This window comes from Lithobates pipiens, unplaced genomic scaffold, assembly GCF_037356315.1.
Source record: "Lithobates pipiens isolate NorthernLeopardFrog02 unplaced genomic scaffold, aLitPip1_a1.2 Scaffold_1, whole genome shotgun sequence".
Classification (NCBI taxonomy): Eukaryota; Metazoa; Chordata; class Amphibia; order Anura; family Ranidae; genus Lithobates; species Lithobates pipiens.
The window spans coordinates 50,267,372-50,291,308 of record NW_027507685.1 but is presented as its reverse complement, the minus strand read 5'-3'; the positions used below and the strand labels follow the sequence as shown (position 1 = coordinate 50,291,308).

The 23,937-nt window shown below is 40.9% G+C and overlaps 1 protein-coding gene across 5 annotated transcripts in view; it reads right to left on the bottom strand.

The window, feature by feature from the left end:
• MBNL3 (muscleblind like splicing regulator 3) overlaps positions 1-23,937 on the bottom strand; it is a 195,351-nt gene that overhangs the window by 13,792 nt on the left and 157,622 nt on the right. For 4 of the 5 annotated variants that reach the window (XM_077493823.1, XM_077493606.1, XM_077493784.1 and 1 more), the window contains 3 exons: positions 23,356-23,592; positions 15,025-15,078; positions 2,188-2,338 (listed from right to left, as the gene is read on the bottom strand). In XM_077493823.1, coding sequence (XP_077349949.1) covers positions 2,188-2,338; positions 15,025-15,078; positions 23,356-23,592 — 442 coding nt within the window. The remainder of the gene's footprint in view (positions 1-2,187; positions 2,339-15,024; positions 15,079-23,355; positions 23,593-23,937) is intronic. The other variant, XM_077493732.1, reaches the window with a different exon arrangement.

The following is a 23,937-nucleotide window of genomic DNA, read 5'->3' as shown; positions in this document are numbered from 1 at the left end:
TACTTTTGCTTCTGATTTATGTGAAAGGACCACTTATAAAAAATTGATCAATCACATGTTGTGTCTCAAAGATCTGACAGCTTGCTGGAACTCTGCATTAGGCTCTGTGTTGGTCAGTCCATGTCCCTACATGTTACAAAGGACTCCAATTCTACTAATGTATCGTCAAGGTTAAGAGGTTTACCCTTTTAACATTTTTCTGGCAATGTAGAAATGAGTAAAACATATGTATTTATAACGATATTACATTACCAACTCTAAAATGCGCTATTGAGTTTTGTTAATCATGAAAACCGATGCCATGGAATTCTAAATGGCCTTTCATAAAGTGAGCTGGTCGTTAAAGGTATATGAATGCAGCCAGCTTGTTTTAGAAGCTGTAAGCTGACCCAGAATAAACGTGCACCCCGTAGGAACCCCAACTTGAATACTGGAATTAACAGAACATGACCCAAACAGTAGTGATTTGCATACAGATGTTATTCATAACAACCAAATCATCATTCAGCTTATTGAAGTGAGATAAAAAAAAATTTTTTTATTCAGATTGGTTCCTCCGGGATAATGCACCAAGTGCTAGTCTTTTACCTTTATACCCAATTCTGTGTGTACCTTTTATTATAGGAAAACATAAAAAAGCTGTGACAAAAAGCAACTGACTGCAAAATTCAGCCATGCTAACTGCAGATGGGGAAGGGGTATGTAGCTTTGACATCAAAACTTTCAGATTAGTTTGATAAACTAAAAACTTCTTATGAAACACACATTGACATTTGCAGCATTGTAAATAGAAATATAATTTTACCACCTGGAGGCCACAACTAACAATGCAAACCTTGGAAGGAATACCATCTTAAAAAGGTGGGCCCAACTTTTCAGCCAGTCCACACAGCAAACCACTAAATAAAATGTTCCCAAAAAGGAGAAATTCATTACAGTTTCTAACGAAATATAAGAAACTGCAGAGCAGGCTTGGCTGTTTTTATACTAATTGCCATATGGATATTACTAGAATCAAAGCAAGGCTCTGAAATAGTTCAAAGTGGAACTATGAGAATAACAAAATGTTTAGTTTCCTGTAACCGTTTTAATACCCGTTGACCCTGCTAGTACGTCCGACACATTCCCACTTCCTTTAGGTAATGTTGTTACCCTGTTGACAGAGCAGCCTCAGGCTGACTTTATGTAATCTAACTTTTATATAATCTCCAAAAAAACGAAAGCCCAATTCCAGCCAACACTTTTTAGGCAGCTGCAGCAACAGGTTTAATTTTCCTTTGGGGGAAAAAAAAAAAAAGAGGTTAAATCATATGAACAGAAGATAACCCGCACCCCCGGTGGTGTTAAATGGTGTGCCCCTGGCCTTCCAAATGTTACTTTTTCTGTAGAGCTTGGTCTAAATGAAAAGGTAGTGGAAAATATGGACCTACTGGCAGGAGCAACAGGTAAGAAAACAATGTTACAGGGGGATTCAGAGACATAAAAACGAAGGCTATTAATAGACTGTTAAAGCTATTGACCGACTATATCATATGTGTCATTTTTGACCACTAATAATAATGTTATACCTTGCATGTTTAACAGCAGCTGCGCCACCCCCCCCCCCCTAATAGCCCCATTAGTGGTCCCAGTTATTGCTTTTAAACAGGAGCTGATACGGGTGGATAGAACACATTAATAAAGACAGCTACTAACATTAGACAGTTAAGGGGAAAGAAATACCCTTGAAAAAGAAATACCATTTTTTATAATCTCCAGTCAAAACATTTTATAGAGTAGGGAGGAGTTAGGTTTTGATTGCCATTGTTATCATTTAGGAGACTGCCATGTCACTGGGACAGAAAGTAAGACGAAATCTTTCAAACAGGGACACCGACATAAAAATAACCCATTACAGTATGGTATGCAAGGGTTAAAATCCCTGCTCTTTGTGTCCCCGCTGGAGAGATTTTTTTTTCTTGCGCTGGTAACTGGAGAGAAAACCATACTGGCTAATATTGGAAAACCTGAAAAGGGTCCAATACTTCCCCACTCTGCTCAAAACTAAAATGGGTTTTAGCTGGAGTTCCACTTGAATGCACTAGGATTATTTGCCAAGCAGGGCTCCGAAAGCATCATTGTCTATGAGAGCAGATATACGACGAATGACGGTGAGAGGTTATAAATATGCATTTTTACTTCTCTTACCTGTGGGGATAAACGCAGTTTGCTGCAACTGCATATTTGCTAGCGCCTGTTGGTAGTGGAAAACACTGGGGTTAAACATCGTGGTGGCCCCATTGCTTTTTTCAAGTGCTGGCCTCTTTGGTAAAGGTTGAAGTGCTCCAGGCTGCAGTGCCTGTGAACGGAGGAAGGAATTGTAATAAATTGGACACCATGGAAGAACACATACTGCATGTAAAGTACAAAATTTTATATATCAGAATTCACCTGCAGTTGTATCAACTGCCAAAGACAGGAAGTAAAAGCAACTGATGGCTATAATCGGAGGAATTAAACCAAAATCACAAACGTCAGAAGAGTATAGGAAGAAATGGACAAGATTCAGGAAACATAAGCAATTTAGACAGATAGGTTTTAATGGAACAAGTCATTGCAGGCAACAGGATATTGTCAATATATCTGATTGTACAGCAAACTGTCCTGAGTCAGCTATAATTAAAATAATATAAATATTTTTTTTCACTTGGGCCATATTCGTGTTTTTTGTGTCAATACACATGGGTAATTGTACATTGCACTAAGGTAGCCCCCTTGTTTAAAATGGGCCCTCAACTCTCTGCAACATAAGTATTAATATACCCAACTTTTTTTTTCTAAATGACATGCACTAAAAACACCCATGCATTGTGGTGCACTGGGGTCCTTTTAAATGAACGCTACTAAGGAGAACTGTATTTTCAGGTACATTTTACAAAAATTCAACAGTGTGAACCTGTGCTAAATCTCACTTTTCAACAACCTCCTTGCTACCTTCCACAAGCCATTTACTGTAATTTGCTGATCCTAGTGTTACTACTTCTTTTTTGGTATACATTAGATTCAAGCTGGTCTACAACTTTTTAAGCAAATTTTTAAAAGGAGCCAATTGCAACTGGCAAGAACACAAAAGACTCAGAACAGTAAAAAAACAAAACTGTACTGTAATCTTTAGACAAGCTAGTGTGCTTGCAGGACTACATACCAAAGACCCCCCCCCCCCCTCCCCCCGAGAGAGACAGACTAACCAAGTAGCAACATAAGAAAGAATGTATATATGTTGAGCAACTATAAGGACAGTCATAAGTCCATAAGGTTTTTTTGCATGGGGACCTCTGCAAATTGTCTGCCACTGCTCATTTGCTTTCTTTAGCGTCAAGATTGCTAGGAAACTTAAAAGGTGCCCACAGATGTCCATTAGCTATCAGATGATCAGACAAGCCAACCATAGACATGATCATTGTCTAAAGGGTTGACAAGCATAAACATACAGCTCTGCTGAACATTCAAATCCCCATTCAGAAGTGAGAATAGGGAATGAGATAGGGGGGATAGTTGGAAGAGCCTGCCAGTCAACAAAATGGATCAAGACAGATCCTCTAACCTACCCAATCAACTGGTCCTCTGACAGGGGCTGACCTGTGATAAATCACATGGGCACTAAATTGTTGCCTGATTTTGCTGAAAAGTGGTAGGGTAGCATAAACTGCTGGTGGTTAAGAATAAAAAGGATTTCCCTGCAAGGCAATGTCCTAATTAGGATAGACCTACCTTAGAACAAAGCCCTCCAGTGCCAAATTATTACCGCTGAGAGGGCTGACATCTTTCCCTGGTCTTCCTTCCGGGATTGCAGCCTCCGGCTACATAAGTGGCCGGGGGGGGGGGGGGGGGGTGGTTGGGCGCAATGACGTCACTCCTGCGCATGTGGCCATTTAAGGCATGGGCACTGAAGTTCCAACGCTGTAAACTAGACCTTCAGAGCATATGCACCGGTGAGGTCATCTGATGCATGCAATCTGAATATCTCCTAAACTGTGCAAGTTTAGGAGATCTTCACAGTACCTGCAAGTAAGCCTTATTATAGGCTTAGGCCGCGTACACACGCGGGGACTGTTCGCTCAACTTTGTCCGTCAAACAGTTTCAGCGAACAGTCCGCTCAAAATTAGCATGGACGGACTTGCCCACACACGACGAACGAACAGTTTGCTGAAACCGTGCGCGATGACGTGAACGGCACGTACGACGGGACGGAAAATACGACGTTCTATACACTGCATTACAACTTTCGGCGTGTAAATCCTTTCTGAGCATGCGCGGAACTTATTTTGACGAACAAGCCTACACACGAGGGGACTGTTCGCTGAAACCAAGTTTCAGCGGACAGTTTTTCTGAATTTCCGAAAAACTTTGTTCAGCAGACTGTTCGCTGAAACTGTCCGCTAAAAGCCCACACACGGGCGGACTGTCCGCCGAAACACTGTTCAGCGGACAAAGTTGGGCGAACAGTCCCCGCGTGTGTACGCGGCCTTACCTGTAGGTACAAGTGGTGTAACAGTTTACTACCACTTTAATGTATATTGTTACTTTTACTTTCTGAGTCAGTGTGCTATGGCTATATTACCCTCACCCAAAAGATTGGCTTCTTATTTCTTATTGAGGAGTCCAACTCAGCTTAGGTAATCTGATTGTTTAATGTTGACCTTGCATCAAAATACACGTCTGCTTTGTTGTGAATAGGGATGAGCCCGATGTTCGAGACGAACGCAAGTTCGAGTTGAACATAGGTGTTTGCCGAACAGCGAACATTATGCGGTGTTTGCGGCAAATTTGAAAGCTACGGAACACTGTTAAAGTTTATGGGACACTAACATGAAAAACCAAGTGTTCATTTTAAAGGCTTATATGCAAGTTATGGCCAAAAAAAGTGGGCCTGGGTCCTGGCCCAGGGGGCATGAATCAATGCAAAAAAGTTTTTAAAAATGCCCGGTTTTCAGGAGCAGCGATTTTAATAATGCTTAAAGTGAAACGATAAAAATTCAATATTCCTTTAAATATCGTGCCTGGGGGTTGTCCTTAGTATGCCTGTAAAGTAGCACATCTGTCCCTTGTTCAGACCACCCCCACAGCAAAACTAAGTTTCTAAAATGGAAAGATCCCTTTGGGTCTGGTATGAATATTAAGGGGAACCCTACACCCAAAAAAAAAAAAAGTGCATGGGGGCCCCCCCAAAATCCATACCAGGCCCTCATCTGGGAATGCAACCTGGCAGGCCACAGGAAAAGGGGAGGGGGACAAAAGAGCGCCTGCCCTCCTGAACCATACCGGGCCACATGCCCTCAACATGGGGAGGATGCTTTGGGGTCCCCCCCAAAGCAGGTTGTCCCCATGTTGTTGAAGACATGGGCCTCATCCCCATAACCCTTGCCCGGGGTCCCAGCCCCCCCCCCCCCATGGGAATGGGTATCGTACCCCTACACATTCACCAAAAAAAAAGAAAAAAAGAAAGTGTCAAACTGGTAAAAATTACAGTAGACAATTTGGGACAAGTCCTTTTTATTAAAAAACAAAAACAAAAAACAAACCAAAACAACAACAAAAAAAACAAAAACAAAAAAAAAAAAACCTGTCCTGCGATGTCCATTCATCTTCGATCACAGCGTCAGATGACCCAAGAAAAAAATAAAAATAAATAAATAAATAAAAAAAAGCAAAAACGCTGTCTACATGGGAGGCTCCCGCTGACTGAAGCCTCTTTGCGATGACAGCTGTTATATAGCTGAGGGCTGGAGCCTCCCGGTGACGTAAACGGATGACCCCGCCTTCTTCTGTCATCACGTGGCGTTGTATGATCAGTTCTAACAACTTTAAACCAGCAAGCCCTGCTATAGCCAAGACAGTGGGAGCAGTATAAAAGCAGCAAAAATCGAAATAAGAAAAAAATAAAGACCAGGGGACTGTAAAGTGGTTACATTTACAAAACGGACATATTTCATCTATATTGCTAAAAACAAGCAAATTGTCTTTGTCCACTGTTCAGCCATCATGAAACAATATCCTCTGAAATACTGTATTTTGGAATGTGTGGGGGAAGGGAGTGAAGTTTGATGTAGTCACACAGGTTAAGTGTATCCTGAGGAGTGGGGCATGGCTGTGACACGTCACTAATCTCTGCTCCCGATGACAGGGAGCAGAGATCAGTAACACTGTCACTAGGCAGAACGGGGAGATGCTTGTTTACATTAGCATCTCCCCGCAAGACGATCGCGGGACCCGCGATTGACTCAGAGGTCCCAACCATCTCGCACGCGATGGCACGGCGGCAAATTTAAAGGGACGTACAGGTACGCCCCTTTGCCTGTCCATGCCATTCTGCCGAGGTACATCGGTGTGTGCTGGTCGGGAAGTGGTTAAAACCCTACTTAAAACAATTGCTCAATGTTATCTGCTTTGTCAGCTGATCATCTCAAGTCTGCTTTCACAACAGATTCATGACCATTAAAGTGTCTGCAATTCTGGCAATCACCATACCTGTCTCTTACAGTCATCCAGCAATGGACTGGTTATAGAAAAGCCTAAGGCTACTTTTACACTGGGGTGTTGCGGACGCTGGCGGCAAAACTGTGCTATACCGTCATTTTAGCTGCACTATTCGACCGCTAGCGGGGCAGTTTTGCAGGCAGGTTTGCAGCGCTGCCCCATTGTTTTCTATGGGAAGAGGCGCTTTAGGAGCGGTAAATACACTGCTCCTACAACGTTCCAAAGATGCGGCTTGCGGGACTTTTTTGACCGTCCTGCAAGTGCACCGCTCCAGTGTGAAAGCCAGCAGCGGCTTTTTTAGGGCACTTTGCTATTTTTAGCGCTGTAGTGCCTGCAAAGCGCTCCAGTGTGAAAGGGGTCTAAAAGTTTTGATAAAACCTTGGAGGGAATGTAATGAACTCTTTGGGTCCTGTGCTTATTGTGGCATTCCATCCTATGTGACTTTTATGGTTTCTCTCGCTCAGTTTTATTTCCGTTTCACTGCCTATTCATATTGCCCCTTCCTTTGTGGTTTTTAGTGCATTGTTGACTGTTTCTCTGTGATTTTTCTTTAATTTATTTACTGCAATGTTGCTCTATACAAACATATGTGACTGTTTTAGACCGCTAAACATAATTTTAAACACATAAGGGTAGATTTACTAAAACCGGCGCACTAAGAATTTGGTGCAACTGTGCGTGGTAGCCAATCAGCTTCTAATCTCAGCTAGTTCAATTAAAGGTTAAGTCCACCTTTGGGAACATGTTACGCGTTCCACCCATTTTTAGGGTGGAACATGTAACATGTTCCCATTGCTGCAGCCTCTGCTGGCTACCCACCCTCCCTGTGGCAGCAATACAGCAAGAAGTTTCCTGTACTAGCTGTCACTTTTTAAAGTCATCGCCCACACACAACTGTGTGTGCGAATGAACTACAAAATTCAACATCCTTTGCGGTTGTGGGCTTGCAGTTCTCAATGAACTACTAGTATAATAATGCACATTTTTTTTACCTGCAAAATAAAATTGCATTTATACATTTTTTCTAAAAGGTGAACTTATCCTTTAAGCTTTGCCAATAAAACCTGGAAGCCGATTCGTTTTAATGCAGAAGTGAGCCTGATTTTGTACTCTCAAGCTTTAGTGAATAAACCCCAGAGGGACAAATTTATAAAGGTAATGCCCAGGTTTGACCATCTTTTACTGTTTATTTGCTGCACAATTACCGGTCGGGTTGTTTGACCTAATTATAAACCACATGTACTAGATCAAGTTGCCATTGCTACAAATATAGACTTCCCATTCTTCATTTGGATAACCAGTTTTTAGCAACATTCATAATGTAAACATTTAAACTAATGTTACAGCTGCTGTGCTCAATCAACTTTTTGATTTTTGCCATTCTAATGAGGCAAATCATTAATTTCATTGACGACTTCCTAAGACCCACAAAAAATGTGTTTTAAAATTCATCAACTTCTTCCCTATGCTGCTTTGTATGCATTTACTACACTTTGGACAGGCTGCAAATGAGGATTGCAGATGAACCTAGACAACTGAATTTTCTGTGTTGGGAATGGCGCTCGCCATGTACATCTTTGGACTCCAAAAAACTTGTCCTTGTGGGTTGTCTTTTGACCCAGGCATGTGAAATATGCAAATAGGAAGTGATACAAAGAAATAGGAGAGCAGAGTGGGATAACAATGCAGTAAGTTGAAAAGAAATGAATTGCCAATAACAACACGCACAAAGACCACCAAAGTGGGAAAACAGAAAAGCATAAGAAGCAAAAAAAAAAAAAAAAAAAAAAGGGAGGAGACAGACTGAGATTAAAGTGGTTGTAAACCCTTACAAACCACTTTGACCTACAGGTAAGCCTAGATTAAGGCTTACCTGTAGGTCCAAGAAATATCTCCCAAACCTATACGGTTTAGGAGATATTTGCCCGAAGACGGGCACCGCTGTCTACGGCGCATGCGCCGTAGACAGCGGCGCACGGGCGCACTAAGCGTGGCATCCTCGATGACGAAGATGCCGCGCGTCTCGGCACCTGTGCGCAAGAGCGGGAGCGACGTCATCGCGGCTTCGACGAATGACAGTGGCGGAGCTGCGAGACCCCACCGAGAAGATGGATGCGCCGGACTACAGGGGACAGCGGTGACATTGCTGGCTCCTGTGTCAGGTAAGTGATACATAGTAGTCCATTAAGCTTTACCTTTGCAGGGAATGAAAGAGGAAGTAAACTCATCAGGGTTCACTTCCTCTTTAATGGGCTATATATTCACAAAAGCCTTGGATAAATTGACTACACATGGGCAATTTTTAACAGTTTGTAAAACACTCGCAAAGCTTTCAAAAATGCTAGCCAGCTTTCAATTATAAATTTGTAAGTATTGTCTTTATCCTATTACAATTCAGAAATTGTCAATATTTTTGGAGTTGCTCTGGCAACTCCAAGAAAATGCACTTATTTTCTGTCCAAGAAAATGCACTTATGTAAATTAAGGTATGCATAAATGTAAAATGAATTTCAGTGCATAAAGATAGCAAACAACATTGGCTATCTTCGAATTCATAACCTTAAATTATAAATGATAAAAATATTTAATGGCTCTTGTCCCATAGCAATGAGCCACATATGTTTTTGCAATATCTAGTCCATATTTTTGTGGAAAAGTTCAGGAATCTTGTTCCTTTCACAGATTCCAAATAATCTATATATGAAATATGCCATCTCTACTAATGTGTGCAGGACACCATGAAATTCAAAGTAGACTAGTGGTGTAAATTTCAAATTGACTATATAAATTAATAAAAGGGCAATGAATATAGGGCTTTATTTATTCATCTGAAAGAAAAAGGTCTATAGCAGCCAAAAGAGAATTGAGGTTTACTTTTTTTATACAAATCTATTAGGTATCGTTTTGCCTGGTTTGGACACCTTGCTACAAAAGATGAAGCATACTTTAAGCAATGCCTTGCTAGAACACCTAACCTTTCTAAGACAATACGACATGGAAAGCCAGAGTTAAAATAAATATTGTCTTATGACTTGGTGGGTGGCCATTCTCTGAAAATTAAGCAATGTATGGCAGAAGAGCTAGAAATAACCCTGACCAGATTACATTCTAAAGGAGGTCCCACTACAAAGCAATTTTCATGTTTTTTTGTTTTATCTAGCCAGAATTGAAGTTTTGAAGTTTGAACAAAGTTTTGCTCAAAGTTTCTAGCCTAAAAAGATCTGCTAATATGTGTGACAGGACAAAGCTATGTCATGGTGAAAAATTGTAGTTTGAGTGCAGTTTTGCAGGCGAGACTGGATTGCAGGATCATAAAAGGTTTAGGGGTCACCTGGGGGTTCTCACCCATATGGGGGGGGGGAAAGAGACCTCCAGGACATGTGTCATATAGAGAGAAAATAAGATAGTTCGTTTTCTCATGGCTTGTTAAATCTTGGTTTGGGTCCTGGAATTTGGAGACTTCATGGAGACTTGGGAGGGATAAAGCCTCCCATTCTGCATCAACGTTTTGTGGGCAACCAGGACCCATTGATTATGCAACCCTGCACAATATCTTTTAGCTTGGAAGTAACTGTACTTTAGGACCCATCCTGTGCAGCAGGAGGCTCTGCCCAGGAGTCCACACAGCTGAAAGCAACTGATGTCAGTGCATACGCATTGTAACCAAAAGCTAGGAAGCTGATGGGCATTTGCTTGTGGAATAGAAATGCTGAAAAACCCCTGTGAGGGTAACCCATGTGTTTTGAACTTTATTTAAATAAAAGTGGGCCAGGAAAACCCTAAAAAGATTTTGGCAAGTGGACAGTGTCCTTAAAGTGATACTTTGAACTAATCTTCCCACAAAAAGGTACAAACATCCTTTTGGTTACACAATTTAGAGGCGATACCCAATCCCCTCTCTGAAGCTTAAGCTAATATTACCACATAAAAAAAAAAATATATGAAATCGCACTAGGTAGGGTAGAAATAAGCAGCTAACACTTCAACCGATCTAAGTTGGGAATAAATAGAAATGTATTATTTCTAATACTACCACAGTATTTGCTTTCAACTGTGAAATTTTATGTTGCTATCCCTTAGTGCAATCATAGAAGCATTTACATTTTGTTTTAAAACAAATCATTTTTGCTAGGTTTTGCATCCATATATATCTGCATTTATGGCCATACATGACATGATCCTGTGGCCCACAAACAGACCCATTATCCGTTTTTACACTGATGTACTGAACATGTACAAGTCACACACTAGGGCACTTGAACTGCTTTTCCTGTGGATGGATAACTTTTCAATTAAAAACTTTTCTATGATCTGCGCTTTCAATGCATCATTTTAAAAATGCCCAGTTACTGATCAAAAAAAAGCCCTGTAATAAAAACACAGAACAGCTGGCTGAAAGAAAGCCAGACACAAATGAAACTAAGAGCTGGTAGTCTGACTACTTGATCGGAGAATTAGCAAAAAATACATTTCTGCTCCAAGACTTTATACTGCTTTTTTCTTTGGTGTTCATACCATACCTTTCAGCAGCTAAGTGTGTTCAATAACACTTCAGCATCTCAAAAGGATAAACCCACTTGTGGCCACTTGGTACATGAACAGCACATAGTGATGAGGGATAAATAAGTTATGTTATGTTTGGAATACAAAGGGATGCACTTCAAAAAGAGGAGTAGTGTTGGCATGAGTTAAAGCAATGAAAACCATTACAGGGGTGAAAATCTGGTTTGCAGCTCAATGATTTAAAACAGATTGAGTAACGGAGTATATTGCAAATTTAACCATGTGCACATGTAGCCATGTAACATATATTATTTATATATCTACACACACACTATATTATATATACACACATATACATACATACACACACACACACACACACACACACACACACACACCGTATATATTGGATAGATCAGAGGACATGCTTACAGTCAACATTAAAGCCCAACTTTAGGCAAAACATTGTTTGAACAGAGCGAGGAAGATTTATAACTACTGGGTTGACATATTATATTACCTGTAAATTATTTTAGCTGTGACACATCAGGACAAGAAATAAAGAGAACAGGAGCTACTAGAAACAGCAAGGTTCGGACAGCAATAAAAACCCGGCTGAGGCTCTATCCCTTCCCTACTCTTTTATTAAAATATTTTTGTTGCTGTCTCTGTCCACATTGCAGAAATGTCCCACCACTTTCTGTCTGTCGAACTCGGTTTCTCTGAGACAGGAAGTAAGGAGACATTTCTCCAAAAAGGAAACGGACAAGAAAAAAACTGGCATTTTACCCTTCCAGACCCCATTAATGTCAACAAATTGATTATTGTCGAAAACATTGGCTTTAATTCTGCCTCATGCACGATACACCCTCATCACTAAACCAAATATGGTGTCCACCTCCTTCACACCGAATTACATGCTGTGCTTCCATTCTGCCAAGAAGACCAATGATGAGAATAAACCCTCTCTATTCAGTTTTAGATGTCCATCTTTTGAGCCAAGGTGTGCTTTTGTTTTTCTCTATGCCAACTGATCTGCCAAAAATGTCTGTGTTCAGGAAAACATGAGAGCCTTCAGAGATGCACTTAAAAACCTAAATAGAATATGAAACATGTCTTTAAATGAAGCACAGTTCTCCATCTAAACAAAGAATAGGCAAACAATTTAACTGAGCTTATGCAATCGTCCAAGGCACAAAAAATGATATGCAAAAGACAGCATCCCATTTAAAATAATGAGAGTTATGTCAAGAGAACACCTAAAAGATATGTTTTCAGATCGGCTCTTATGTCATACTGCAGTTTATATATTATACTGCACATTAAAATGCCTTATAACCCTAAAATATTGCATTGCAAAAGAAGTCTTAATCATTGTGTTTATCACATTCTTTCAGTGGAATATTTTATTTTCTGTTTCAGCTATAATAAGAAAAATAGCAACATATTTAATATGGGATGTATTACAGCTGCTCAATTAAGCTATTTCAGTTTTATTTGGGTGTAGGTGGGTTGAATCACCCTCTAGCTTCTGCTAACACTTGAGGACCCTAAACAAAAAATCATCACACAGACATATCCTGGTCTGTCAAATTATCATGGCATTTTGAGGGCAATCATGGGAATCTAAGCCCTCAATCTGAATTCCATGTGATCTAAAATAAACTCAGAATTTAGGTAAGACCACCTTGTTTTGGCTACAGCCGGCAAGTGGATCTGGGAACAGGTGAAAATGTTGGATCTGGCTCTGTCAAGCCTTGTACACACGATCAGATTTTATGCAGACAAAACCTCAGACTTTTGTCCGAAAGGCGTGTGCCTGGATTTTGCCTTGCATACAAACGGCAAGGAATTGTCAGCCAATAAACCTTAACGTAGTGACATACTATGTGGTTTTTCTTTAGTGCCCCCCTTTTGGCTCCTTCTGCTAATTTTGTGTTAGTAGAAGTTTGGCGAGTGTTGATTCGCGCTTTTCATTTTGTTTCTAAACCGCCGTTAGTCAACCAGACATGTTGTGGAATCAGAGGATATAACATGTTATTTATTATTAGCCTTGGAGTTATTGCTTTGACCCAAGTCCAGGAACAGGAGGAGGATTTCTTGGACCAAAAATTGGTTACTTTATTAATCGTGACCAATTATGTCATATGCCCAACTCTTGGCATTGTTGACCCCCTATATTAAGAAGCAGGACACATGCATGAGGCTTTTATTCTATTTTTTAGTTGAATAACGATGATTTCATATATTTTTGGATGCATGGAATGCACTTTTTGGTCGAGTTCGATAACATATCTAATTTTGTTTTCTTTTTTAATGCACAATAATAAAAAAAAAACGTGGAGAATAATACTTAGCTATGTGTTTTACTTCAAATGACAGTTTGGGAGTAGGCAGTTACATTTAAAAAAATACAATGTAAAATTGACAAGGGACATCAACATAGTTGTAACTTTGATCTTAAAAACTATGGGATAATGGTGTTGCGGTAACTTGCCCAAAAAACAAACAAAAAAAAAAAAAACATAAAATTATTCTTGATATCACTAGAAAAAAAAAAGCCTTTGAAAATTTGTTTGCAATAACTCCATCAGCATCACCAGCAAAGCAGCTTCATTATTATCCCATTAAAGAAAAAGAGAATTGTGCGCTGCATTTCGAGATTTCATAATTTGCCATGTCACGAATGTTAATTCGCCATTACGAATGCTAGTTTACAAGACCGACCGCTTCTGGCTCATCCTTGCTTCCGAGCATGCGTGTTTGTACTTTGGACTTTTGTACACACACACACACACACACACACACACACACACACACACACACACACACACACACACACACACACACACACACACACACACTCTCGGAAAATCCAACAGACATTTGTCCGCAGAAAATTTTAAAACCTGCCATCCAACATTTGTCCGTGGAACATCGACAACAATTGTCCGATGGAGCAGTGAAATGGAGCAAAAGCAGGAGACACAGGGCACCGGACAGGAGTATATTACCTCCTATTGCAAGTATCCACCAGTTTTTTTTAGGGGACAGATAATGTATACAATATGTACACCAAGGCAAACTAATGTTAAAGAACATTGACGAAAACTAAAATATTCTTTTATTGAAGTTGAGCTTTAACACTTTGGCCAAAGAGATTTCTTTTTAATTTTTTTTTTTTTTACTAGTGTCCCTTTTACAGTCACACAGAGCATGCAATATTGCTCGAGGACAGTGATGGCGAACCTTGGCACCCCAGATGTTTTGGAACTACATTTCCCATGATGCTCATGCACTCTGCAGGGTAGTTGAGCATCAAGGGAAATGTAGATCAAAACATCTGGGGTGCCAAGGTTCGCCATCACTGCTCTAGGATTAGGTTACATCAAGCACATTCATTCTGTGTTTTTTTTTATCTCTATCAGCCTTTAAAAAAAAAAACAATTGTGTATTTTTCAACAGGATTCCATATATACCAGGGACAGATCATCAACAAGGCAATGTGGAAGGAAGCATAGAGCCCCGTGTATTTTCAGGGGCTCCAGCTACAAACTCAAGGCTCCTGCTGTGAACCAGCCTGTTTACCAGGCTTTCACATCACAAGGATGGACTTGTAGGCAGATAGTGTCTGATAGAGCCATGTCAGAACAGACAATGCAAATGCTGAAGCCTCTATGTGTATATATTGCCACCCCTATCAATGTCAATGGAAGGGGCTTTGCCTAGTACCCATTCTGCCTCAATCTGTCTCTGATGTATATCAATATACCAACACTCCTTGTAAAATAAAATTCACATGTAATAATTTTGTATAAGGCATGTCACAACCTATTTAAATTAGGACAATAGAAGTGTTACCATAAACACAAACATTGGCTGCAAACCAGGAGACATCAATGAATGTATGAGAACAGATATTCATGTATGCAATTTGTAGGAATAGGAATCCATGCACTTGTCAATGGTTACATGCAAAGCAAGAAGGTCAAAGGTCCAAGTACCAGGTCAAGGGTGGCCTTGCGGGGTCGCTTCAGTGATGTAACAGCTGGCTGAGTCTTAATTAGCAGGCAGGGAGCACATGATGGGCAATGGGCCAATAGTGATCAAGCACAACAACAAAAAAACAGCAAGCAGAGGTGCGTCATAAGAAGAGCGACATTGTGGACAGGTGAAAAGAAGAAAAAAAAGAATGCATTATACAATGTATTAAAAACTAAGCATGCGTTGAATGGCGACTATTGTTAATGCAATATATTAAAACAAAACAAGCTTTATTTTATACAAAAAAGCAGCAACCAATGACATAATTTTGCTCGCCTTACTTATTTCATAAGACGGTATAAATGGGGCGATTACTAGTGAATTGAGTCATCCTATGCTTTGGATTTTAATTTAATCAATACTGCTGCCATGTAGGCCTTGGTCAGGCAAGCTGGAAATACAGCTGACCATTCTATAACCTCTTGTGAAAATCATTATCTTTATTAAATGTGACATCCAGTAGTCAATAGGTTGTATTAATGGTGTGAATTGGACTTGAGTAAATAATGGTTGCTGCTTTAGAATGTGCAAAAATCAATTTATACAGATGCATAACAACTAAAAGCATTTAAACTGCAGAGGGTTACATTTCATATGAATGAATGGAATACACACAATGCATGTTACATATGTATCCAAATTCTAGTTATTTTTCATAACATACTTAAACAAGATCAAAGTGCATGGTGCAATTATATGTTCTTATAAAATATAATAAAACAGTTAAAATGATCACTGTCAATCTGCTGACCCCTGGACTCACTTACTGGAAAAATTAAAAAGGAGAACTGCAGGGTGAACAAGAAAATGGACTATAATTTCATGTAACATTAAAGCTGAACTCCATGATGTGATAAACGCACAAACTAAAGCAGCTCTCTAATTAATACATTACTTTTATTTTTTTATGTAAGCAGTATACAGTTATTCTCATAAGTGTACATACCTTGGCAGAATTTATGATTTCTTGGCCATTTTTCAGAGAATATGAATAACACAAACATTTTTCACTCATGGTTGGTGTTTGGATGAAGCCATTTATTATCAAAATCAACAGTTCTTACTCTTTAAATCATAAGGACAACAGAAACTATCCAAATGACCCCGATCAAAAGTTTACATACCCTGGTGATTTTGGCCTTACAACATGCACACAAGTTAACACAAAGTGGTTTGAATGGCTATTAAAGGTCCCCATCATCACCTGTGATCTGTTTGCTTGTAATTAGTGTGTGTGTGTGTGTGTGTGTGTGTGTGTGTGTGTGTGTGTGTGTGTGTGTGTGTGTGTGTGTGTGTGTGTGTGTGTGTGTGTGTGTGTGTGTGTGTGTGTGTGTGTGTGTGTGTGTGTGTGTGTGTGTGTGTGTGTGTGTGTGTAAAAAAGCTCAATGAGTTTCTGGACTGACAGACCCTTGCATCTTTCATCCAGTGCTGCACTGACATTTCTGGAGTCTGAGTCACGGGGAAAGCAAAAGAATTGGCAAAGAATCTGCAGGAAAAGGTAGTTGAACTGTATAAAACAGGAAAGAGATATAAAAAAAGATATTCAAGGAATTGAGAATGCCAATCAGCAGTGTTCAAACTCTAATCAAGAAGTGCAAAATGAGGGGTTCTGTTGAAACCAAACCCTGAACTGCCAGGAAAATTGTTCAGGATGCAAAGAAAAACCCAGATGAAAAACATCAGATGAAATATAGGACTCTCTGAAAACATGTAGTATGGCTGTTTCAAGATGCACAAAAAGGAGGCACTTGAAGAAAGATGGGCTGCATGGTCGAGTCGCCAGAAGAAAGCCATTACTACACAAATGCCACAAAGTATCCCACTTACAACACACCAAACAGCAGAGAGACAAGCCTCAAACCTTCTGGCACAAAGTAATTTGGAGTGTCAAGACCAAAATTTTGCTTTTTGACCACAACCATAAACACTAGATTTGGAGAGGAGTCAACAAGGCCTATGATGAAAAGGTACACCATTCTTACTGTGAACCATGAAGGTGGATCTCTGATGTTTTGGGGAATGTGTGAGCACAAAGGCACAAAACTGATGGCAAGATGAATACAGTGTGTTATCAAAAAATACTGGAAGAATATTTGCATTCAAACAGCCAGGAATCTGAGTATGGGACGTACTTGGACATTCCAACATGACAATGATCAAAAACACAAGGCTAAGTCGACTAGTCATTGGCTACAGCAGAATAAAGTGAAGGTTGTTGAGTGGCCATCTCAGTCTCCTGACCCCAATATCATTGAGCCACTCTGGGGACATCTCAAAATGTGCAGTTCATGCAAGACAGCCCAAGCATTTACAGGAACTGGAGGCTGCCAAGAGGAATGGGCAGCTTTACCATCTGAGAAGATAAAGAGCCTCATCCACAAATACCACAAAAGACTTCAAGCATTCATTGATGTTAAAGGGGGCAATGCACGGTATTAAGAACTGGGATATGTAAACTTTTGATCATGGTCATTTGGGTAGTTTCGGTTTTCCATTATGATTGAAAAAGAGTAAAAACAGTTGATTGATAATAAGTGGCTTCAGTCAAACACTAACCATGAGTGAAAGAAACGTTTGTGTTATTCATATTCTCTGAAAAATGGCCAAGAAATCATAAATTCTGCCAGGGTATGTAAACTTATGAGCACAACTGTAAGTACTTGAATTTGGAACAGTATCAGACTCATGCCCTGTACAGCAGCACGCAGAGTGAGAGGAGAAGCAAAAACAGCATTAGGCCTCTTTTACACAATCTGAGCATTGTTTTTAGGTGGACCCAATTAGACTATCTGATCCGGGATGCTAAAAAACAAACAAAAAACAGATTGATGGGGATCCATTCCCCATCCGTCCGGCAGATCAGATGACAGTCGGATGGAAAAAGGATAGGGGCGTGTGCTGTGTCTGCTCCGCTCTGCATAGGTGAGCGGACACAGACCTGTCATCTGCCTGCTTAGTGGGGATCAGCAGAGAGATCCTCCACTGAGCAGGCGGATCCGCTGGACAGCATCCGCCCTGTGTGAAAGGGGCCTTAGTTGTGACGCAGTGTTCATGTACATCCCAATAGAAGCAGAGGGACAGAGATGAGCTCAACAGTCTGCTGCTTCTTCTTTCACTCTCCAATCACAGGCTTGAGGAGAGCACTGCCTAGAAGAATCAGGCCTGCTTTGCCAGACAGGGATCTGCTGTGCGGCAGAGCTACATAAACCTCAGGACTGAATGGACAGGAATACAACTCCTTTGTCAACTAAAACCATTCCCATATGTGTATTTCATAAGTATATTTAGCAGTTTTCCCCGAGTTCAGCTTTAAGTTTTAACCACTGGGTATTCTGTACTTGAACTTAAATTTAAAACCAAACACATAAATTTACTTGCATTGGTTGTATAAGGACGTGTTCACTGCTGAATAAGACTGCAAGCAAATACTGGTGATGTCAAACTATTGTGCTGTTGACAGCCTTGCAGGGACATTTTAGGACAAAATCTGATATGCAGAACTGAATACAAAAACTGACACATGTATACACCCATTTTAAAGCTTACTGTTTTGTTGTGTCTGAAGGTTCTCCTTTAAGATGCATCTGATTGTCAGCAAAGCAGTTGTATTGGAGGTGAGATATGTGCACGATGCACCAAGGTGGCAATAAAAACTTAAATGCTCAAAAAAAGCTATTCACACAGGTATGTGCAAGCCATTCTTTCAGGCTGGGTTCATACTATAGAACACAGCGGCTCTCAGCAGGAGTCTGGTGCATCTCCATTTACCTATCAGGTCTGATTTCAGCCCAAATTTGTGGCCTAATTCAGACCTAAAAAATGGACCAAAAGATGCACAGGGCTCCTGTGCAATTCGCACTGGAGCCGCTGGAGAGATGTGTGAACCGGCTCCATGGGTCACAATCTGCTATTTGAATTGGATGCGGGCAAACCCACATCCAATTTTCACAATAGCGTGAATCCAGCCTCAGTCTCACAGAATGCTCAGCTGTGGGAAAAGCATGAATGTGCATGCATGGGTAGGGAATGAAGTCATTCTTAAGTTGCCACACTTCCAATTCTCAGTACATTCTGCCATTTACAGCCTAAAAAGTAAGCATTGTTTTTCCAAACAAAGTACTGCTTGTAAATGTCCCAAAGACACTGAGTATATGGATGTTTTGTAACTAAAAGTGAACAAACCCTTTAATTTAAGCCTATTTATTTTCACCACAAATTACATCACTACTTTAGAGCCGCTGTGTGGCCCATGTGTGAGAAAATGACCGTTTACAGCAGAAACTTGCTAAAACAGATATTTAGCTTTATAGTCAATCTATAGCCAAAACTGTATTTTCAAATTTCACCAGGAAATGTTAAAAAAGTCAGGTTTTTTTTTGCCTTCCTCGTCTCTCCAGAATACACTGCAGGTAGTTAGAAAAAATCTCTACAAAGTGAGGAACTATCCCCTTAGGCTTTGTTCACATAAAGGTGCATCAATGCGTAGCCCATGAACGGGCAGTGTTTACCAGCCCATGGATGCACAAGTGTTCCATCCATCTCCATCAAGGCAGTCCCATTGATGTCTATTGGGACGCAGTGTTGCATGGAGACAACCACTGCACCCAATATGAAATACTGTTAGCATTTGGGGTCGTGCACCCACACAGATGTCGAACTGGGAGCAGCATCGGAGTATGTGCAGCTGCTGCATCCCAATAAACATCAATGGGACTGCCTGCACAAGATGCATGAAACACCTGTGCATCCCCATGTGGTAAACACAGCCTTTGCACAGAGTACGCATTGATCTGTCCCACGTGAACCTGGCATAAGCCATCAGTGGAACAGGTGTCTCCATTTAAATATTTCTCTTTACCTCATGTACAAGCTCCAAATGTAAAAATGTTTTAACCCCTCTGAAAGATCCAAAATAAAAAATACTTTTTTGGCTTGAAATACATTTTAAGGCTGGATTCACATTGTTAACACATTTTAATGTAAAGGGACTCAAACATGTGACATGACACGTCAGTGTGCATGCTCTTTGACGTCAGCGGGTATCCTAGTGACAAACCCAAACTATATTACTATACATAGGCCAGCCCTCAAAATTTGTGCTCGCATTTGGCGAGTACATATAAAGCGATTGCGAGTAGCAGCAGCCAGCATCCTTCTGGGGGAGGAGAAGAGGCGCCCAATTAAGTGGAACTACTAGCTTTCCACTGTTGTCTCCCAAGTAACGCCTGTCAAAACAATTGGTTGATAGCATCCTAACAATAAGGTGCTTGGAGGACCCAGCATTCAGAGGAGGAAGCTGCAACGTCCTCCTTCCCCCTCAAGTGCTCTACTTCCTGGCTTCCTGCTGACAATGGAAGGGGACAGGAGAGGACTTGCCGTCTGCACTGGGACACTGCTGAACTGACTGGCCGGGACTATGAGGGGACCTGTGTGCTGTTGGGATCTGGACACAGCTGATGTGAGTGAGGGTCCTGGGGAGAAAGTGAGCAGAGGAGTCCGACACAGAGTAAGAGCAGGGGACAGGGATCACATTGAACAAGTGTAGAGGGAGGACATGCTCCCCCAGGTCCTAGAGCTATGTACACCGATCTGCAACATCTCTTCCTCTACAGAGATGTTGAGGAAGGGGGGAGCCATCCATCACACCATCCACAGTGCCTGTACCATGTCTGCAGTCTCTCTGACCCTCTCCTTACCATGTCTGCAGTCTCTCTGACCCTCTCCTTACCATGTCTGCAGTCTCTCTGACCCTCTCCTTACTTTACCTCTCCTAAAACAGAGGGAATCCCCTCTGTTTTGAGTCCTTGGCCTGAGTAGGGGCACTGCCAACTTTAATATCATACCCACTCTTCCACTTATTGAAGGTTCTGGTATCTTTCATTTCCATATTTTGACAGATATATTTTAAACAAAACTGCTGAATACACAGTTGAAATATATATTTATTTTGACTTTTGACAACCTTAACTTGCCAGGGGATTTGTAATTTTGTACAGGCAGTCTTGTGGTTTATGCACATTGTACAGGCACACAGGTGACACATGTAGTTCCTGATGAGGGATTTCATCTTTCTGGTTCAGCATTGCAGCTTCCTCTGCCACCTCTCCACCTGAAGCCTCCTCTTTGCATATTCTATCAGCTTTGCATCTAGTAAAAATAGATGCTGTTCTAGGTAGTAGAGAGGAGTTTGGGGTTCTTCAGACACAGCTCTAACCCATGTGAGATGCTGAGCAAGGAATGACCCAGCCCACAATTCATTGGTGTACAAAAAAGGAGTTTGGGTAAGAGATCAATTCAGAAGACACCCAAACTCTTTTCTACAAAGGACCAGTAATGCTAAAAACAAGAGTTAGCAGAGTGATCTGAAAACAAAAGTGTATGTATTACTAGAACGTATGCAGTACATATGTAATAATAAATGGAATAATTTAGCAGTTTGACCATAATTCCACTGGAGGCATTTATAAAACATGTACAGGCTGGAAACCAGGTCATTTCTGCTCTTTAGAAAAATACACAAAGTTGCCAGTTAGGCTTCTTTCACATGGATGCTGCTGACCTGCAGTAAAAATAAAATAATATGTTAGCAGCCACTGGCCTGTGGTTAGCACGAGATCAGGAAGTGACATTCCCATTTTAAGAGGGATCACATGCTAAAATCTCTTTACTGCACTGCAACCAGATTTATTAAATGCTTTTGCAATGCAATTGCAGCATGATGCCATTAAAGTCTATGGGGCGCCTTGGCAGGTGGTATCACCTGCTGAAAGTGACATGTCTGACTTTTTGTTCAGCAACACAAAACCTCACAGCCACAAAATTGTGTATGAGCCATCCAACGGCCTTTGTTGGGTTTTGATAGGTGGCTGAAGCGCATTAACCGGTTCCCGACCAGCGCACGCCGATGTACGTCGGCAGAATGGCACGGGCAGGCATATTGGAGTACAGGTACGTCCAATCTCTAATGCCGCCCTGCCATCGCGAGCGCGCCGCCGGCAGCACGCTCACGTGCTGGTAGGAACCCCCGTGAGTCCAGTCACGGGTCCCGTGGACTCAATCGCCGCAGGGATACCCGCGATCGTCTCACGGGGCGGCTGAACGGAGAGATGCCGTTTAAAACGGCATCTCACCGTTCTGCCTAGCAACTAGTGATGCTGATCTCTGCTCCATGTGATTGAAGCAGAGATCAGTGTTCACTAAATGAAAGCCCAGCCCCCAACAGTTAGTAACACACCCCTAGGAACACTTAACCCCTACACTGCCACCCACTGGTGAACCCCTTCACTGCCAGTGTCATTTACACAGGAATCAGTGCATTTATATAGCAGTGATTTCTGTATAAATGACAATGGTCCCAAAAATGTGTAAAAAATGTCCGATGTGTCCTCCATAATGTCGCAGTCACAATAAAAATTGCTGATCGCCGCCATTACTAGTATAAAAAAAAAAAAAAAATATTAATAAAAATGCCATAAAACTATCCCCTATTTTGTAAACGCTATAACTTTTGCGCAAACCAATCAATAATCGCTTATTGCAATTTTTTTTAACCAAAAATATGTAGAAGAATACATATCGCCCTAAAATAAGGGAAGAAAATGTTTTTTTATACATTTTTGGGGGATATTTATTATAACAAAAAGTAAAAAATGAGTTTTTTTTTCGAAATTGTCACTCTATTTTTGTTTATAGCGCAAAAAATAAAAACCGCAGGGGTGATCAAATACCACCAAAAGAAAGCTCTATTTGTGGGGAAAAAAAAAGGACGTCAATTTTGTTTAGGAGCCACGTCGCATGACCGCGCAATTGTCAGATTAAAGCGACGCAGTGCAGAATCACAAAAAGTGGTCCGGTCTTTGACCAGCAAAATGGTCCGGGGCTGAAGTGGTTAAAAACACACCTTCATTGCATGTTTTTTTTACCCTGACAATGCCCATGTAAAAGAGGCCTAATAAACACTTTAGAAGTATACAAAGAACAGAAAAGAGCGTTTTCAGTCTGCAAAAGTGCTATATAAGCCTCCTATAATTTTACAGGGGAGCAATTTCTAAAAAGTGAAGAGAAATTTCTCCATTGCTAGGACCATTAAATTCCAGCTGTCACTTTAAATATCAGCAATAGAGAAGTTTCTTGGTCCTCCACTTTTTACTAAACCTGCCCCAGTGTTTCTTCAGTAAGCAATTTCAGCCATGAGTAGCAGTGTAATAACTGCAGGCCCTGCAATGGGTTAAGTACACGATAATTAGCCCCCAGACAGCAAGACTCCAGAGAAAGACTAGGCAGGCCCTTACCATAGCAGCTGCGGCTGTTTGGTTCACCTGGTGCTGAGCTGCCTTTATTTTGGCTTGCAGGTGTGCAGGGGGGTGAAAGTACTTGCATTTCTCCCTAGAGCATCTGCCTTTGATGTAATCCATGCAAACCGTTACAGTATTTTCGTTGGTGTCAATCATGGCAATATCTATTGGGTGCGCATAGCGGCAGTCATTTTCTCCTCGGGTACAATTCCCACGCTGGAATTCTCTGCAAACCTGTACACGAGCAAAAAAAAAAAAAAAAAACAAGTCTTTAATATGAAATTATAGAAAGATGTGCATTTTGTTCCACTGAGTACATACGACACACCACAATCATTGCTTCAGGTTAATATGTGGATATTAAATTAACAGGAACTTCTCCACCAGTGATATATATACACACACACACACACACACACACAGGCTTGTTGGCTAATCAGGGTTCTATGGATTTGTACAGCACTGCACATACCATCCAATCTATGACGTTCTATAAACGGGATCAGGGATTTCAATGATTAATGCCTGAACATACACTGCCCTTTTTGCTCGGACAGTATGGCATATTTGTTTAAGACC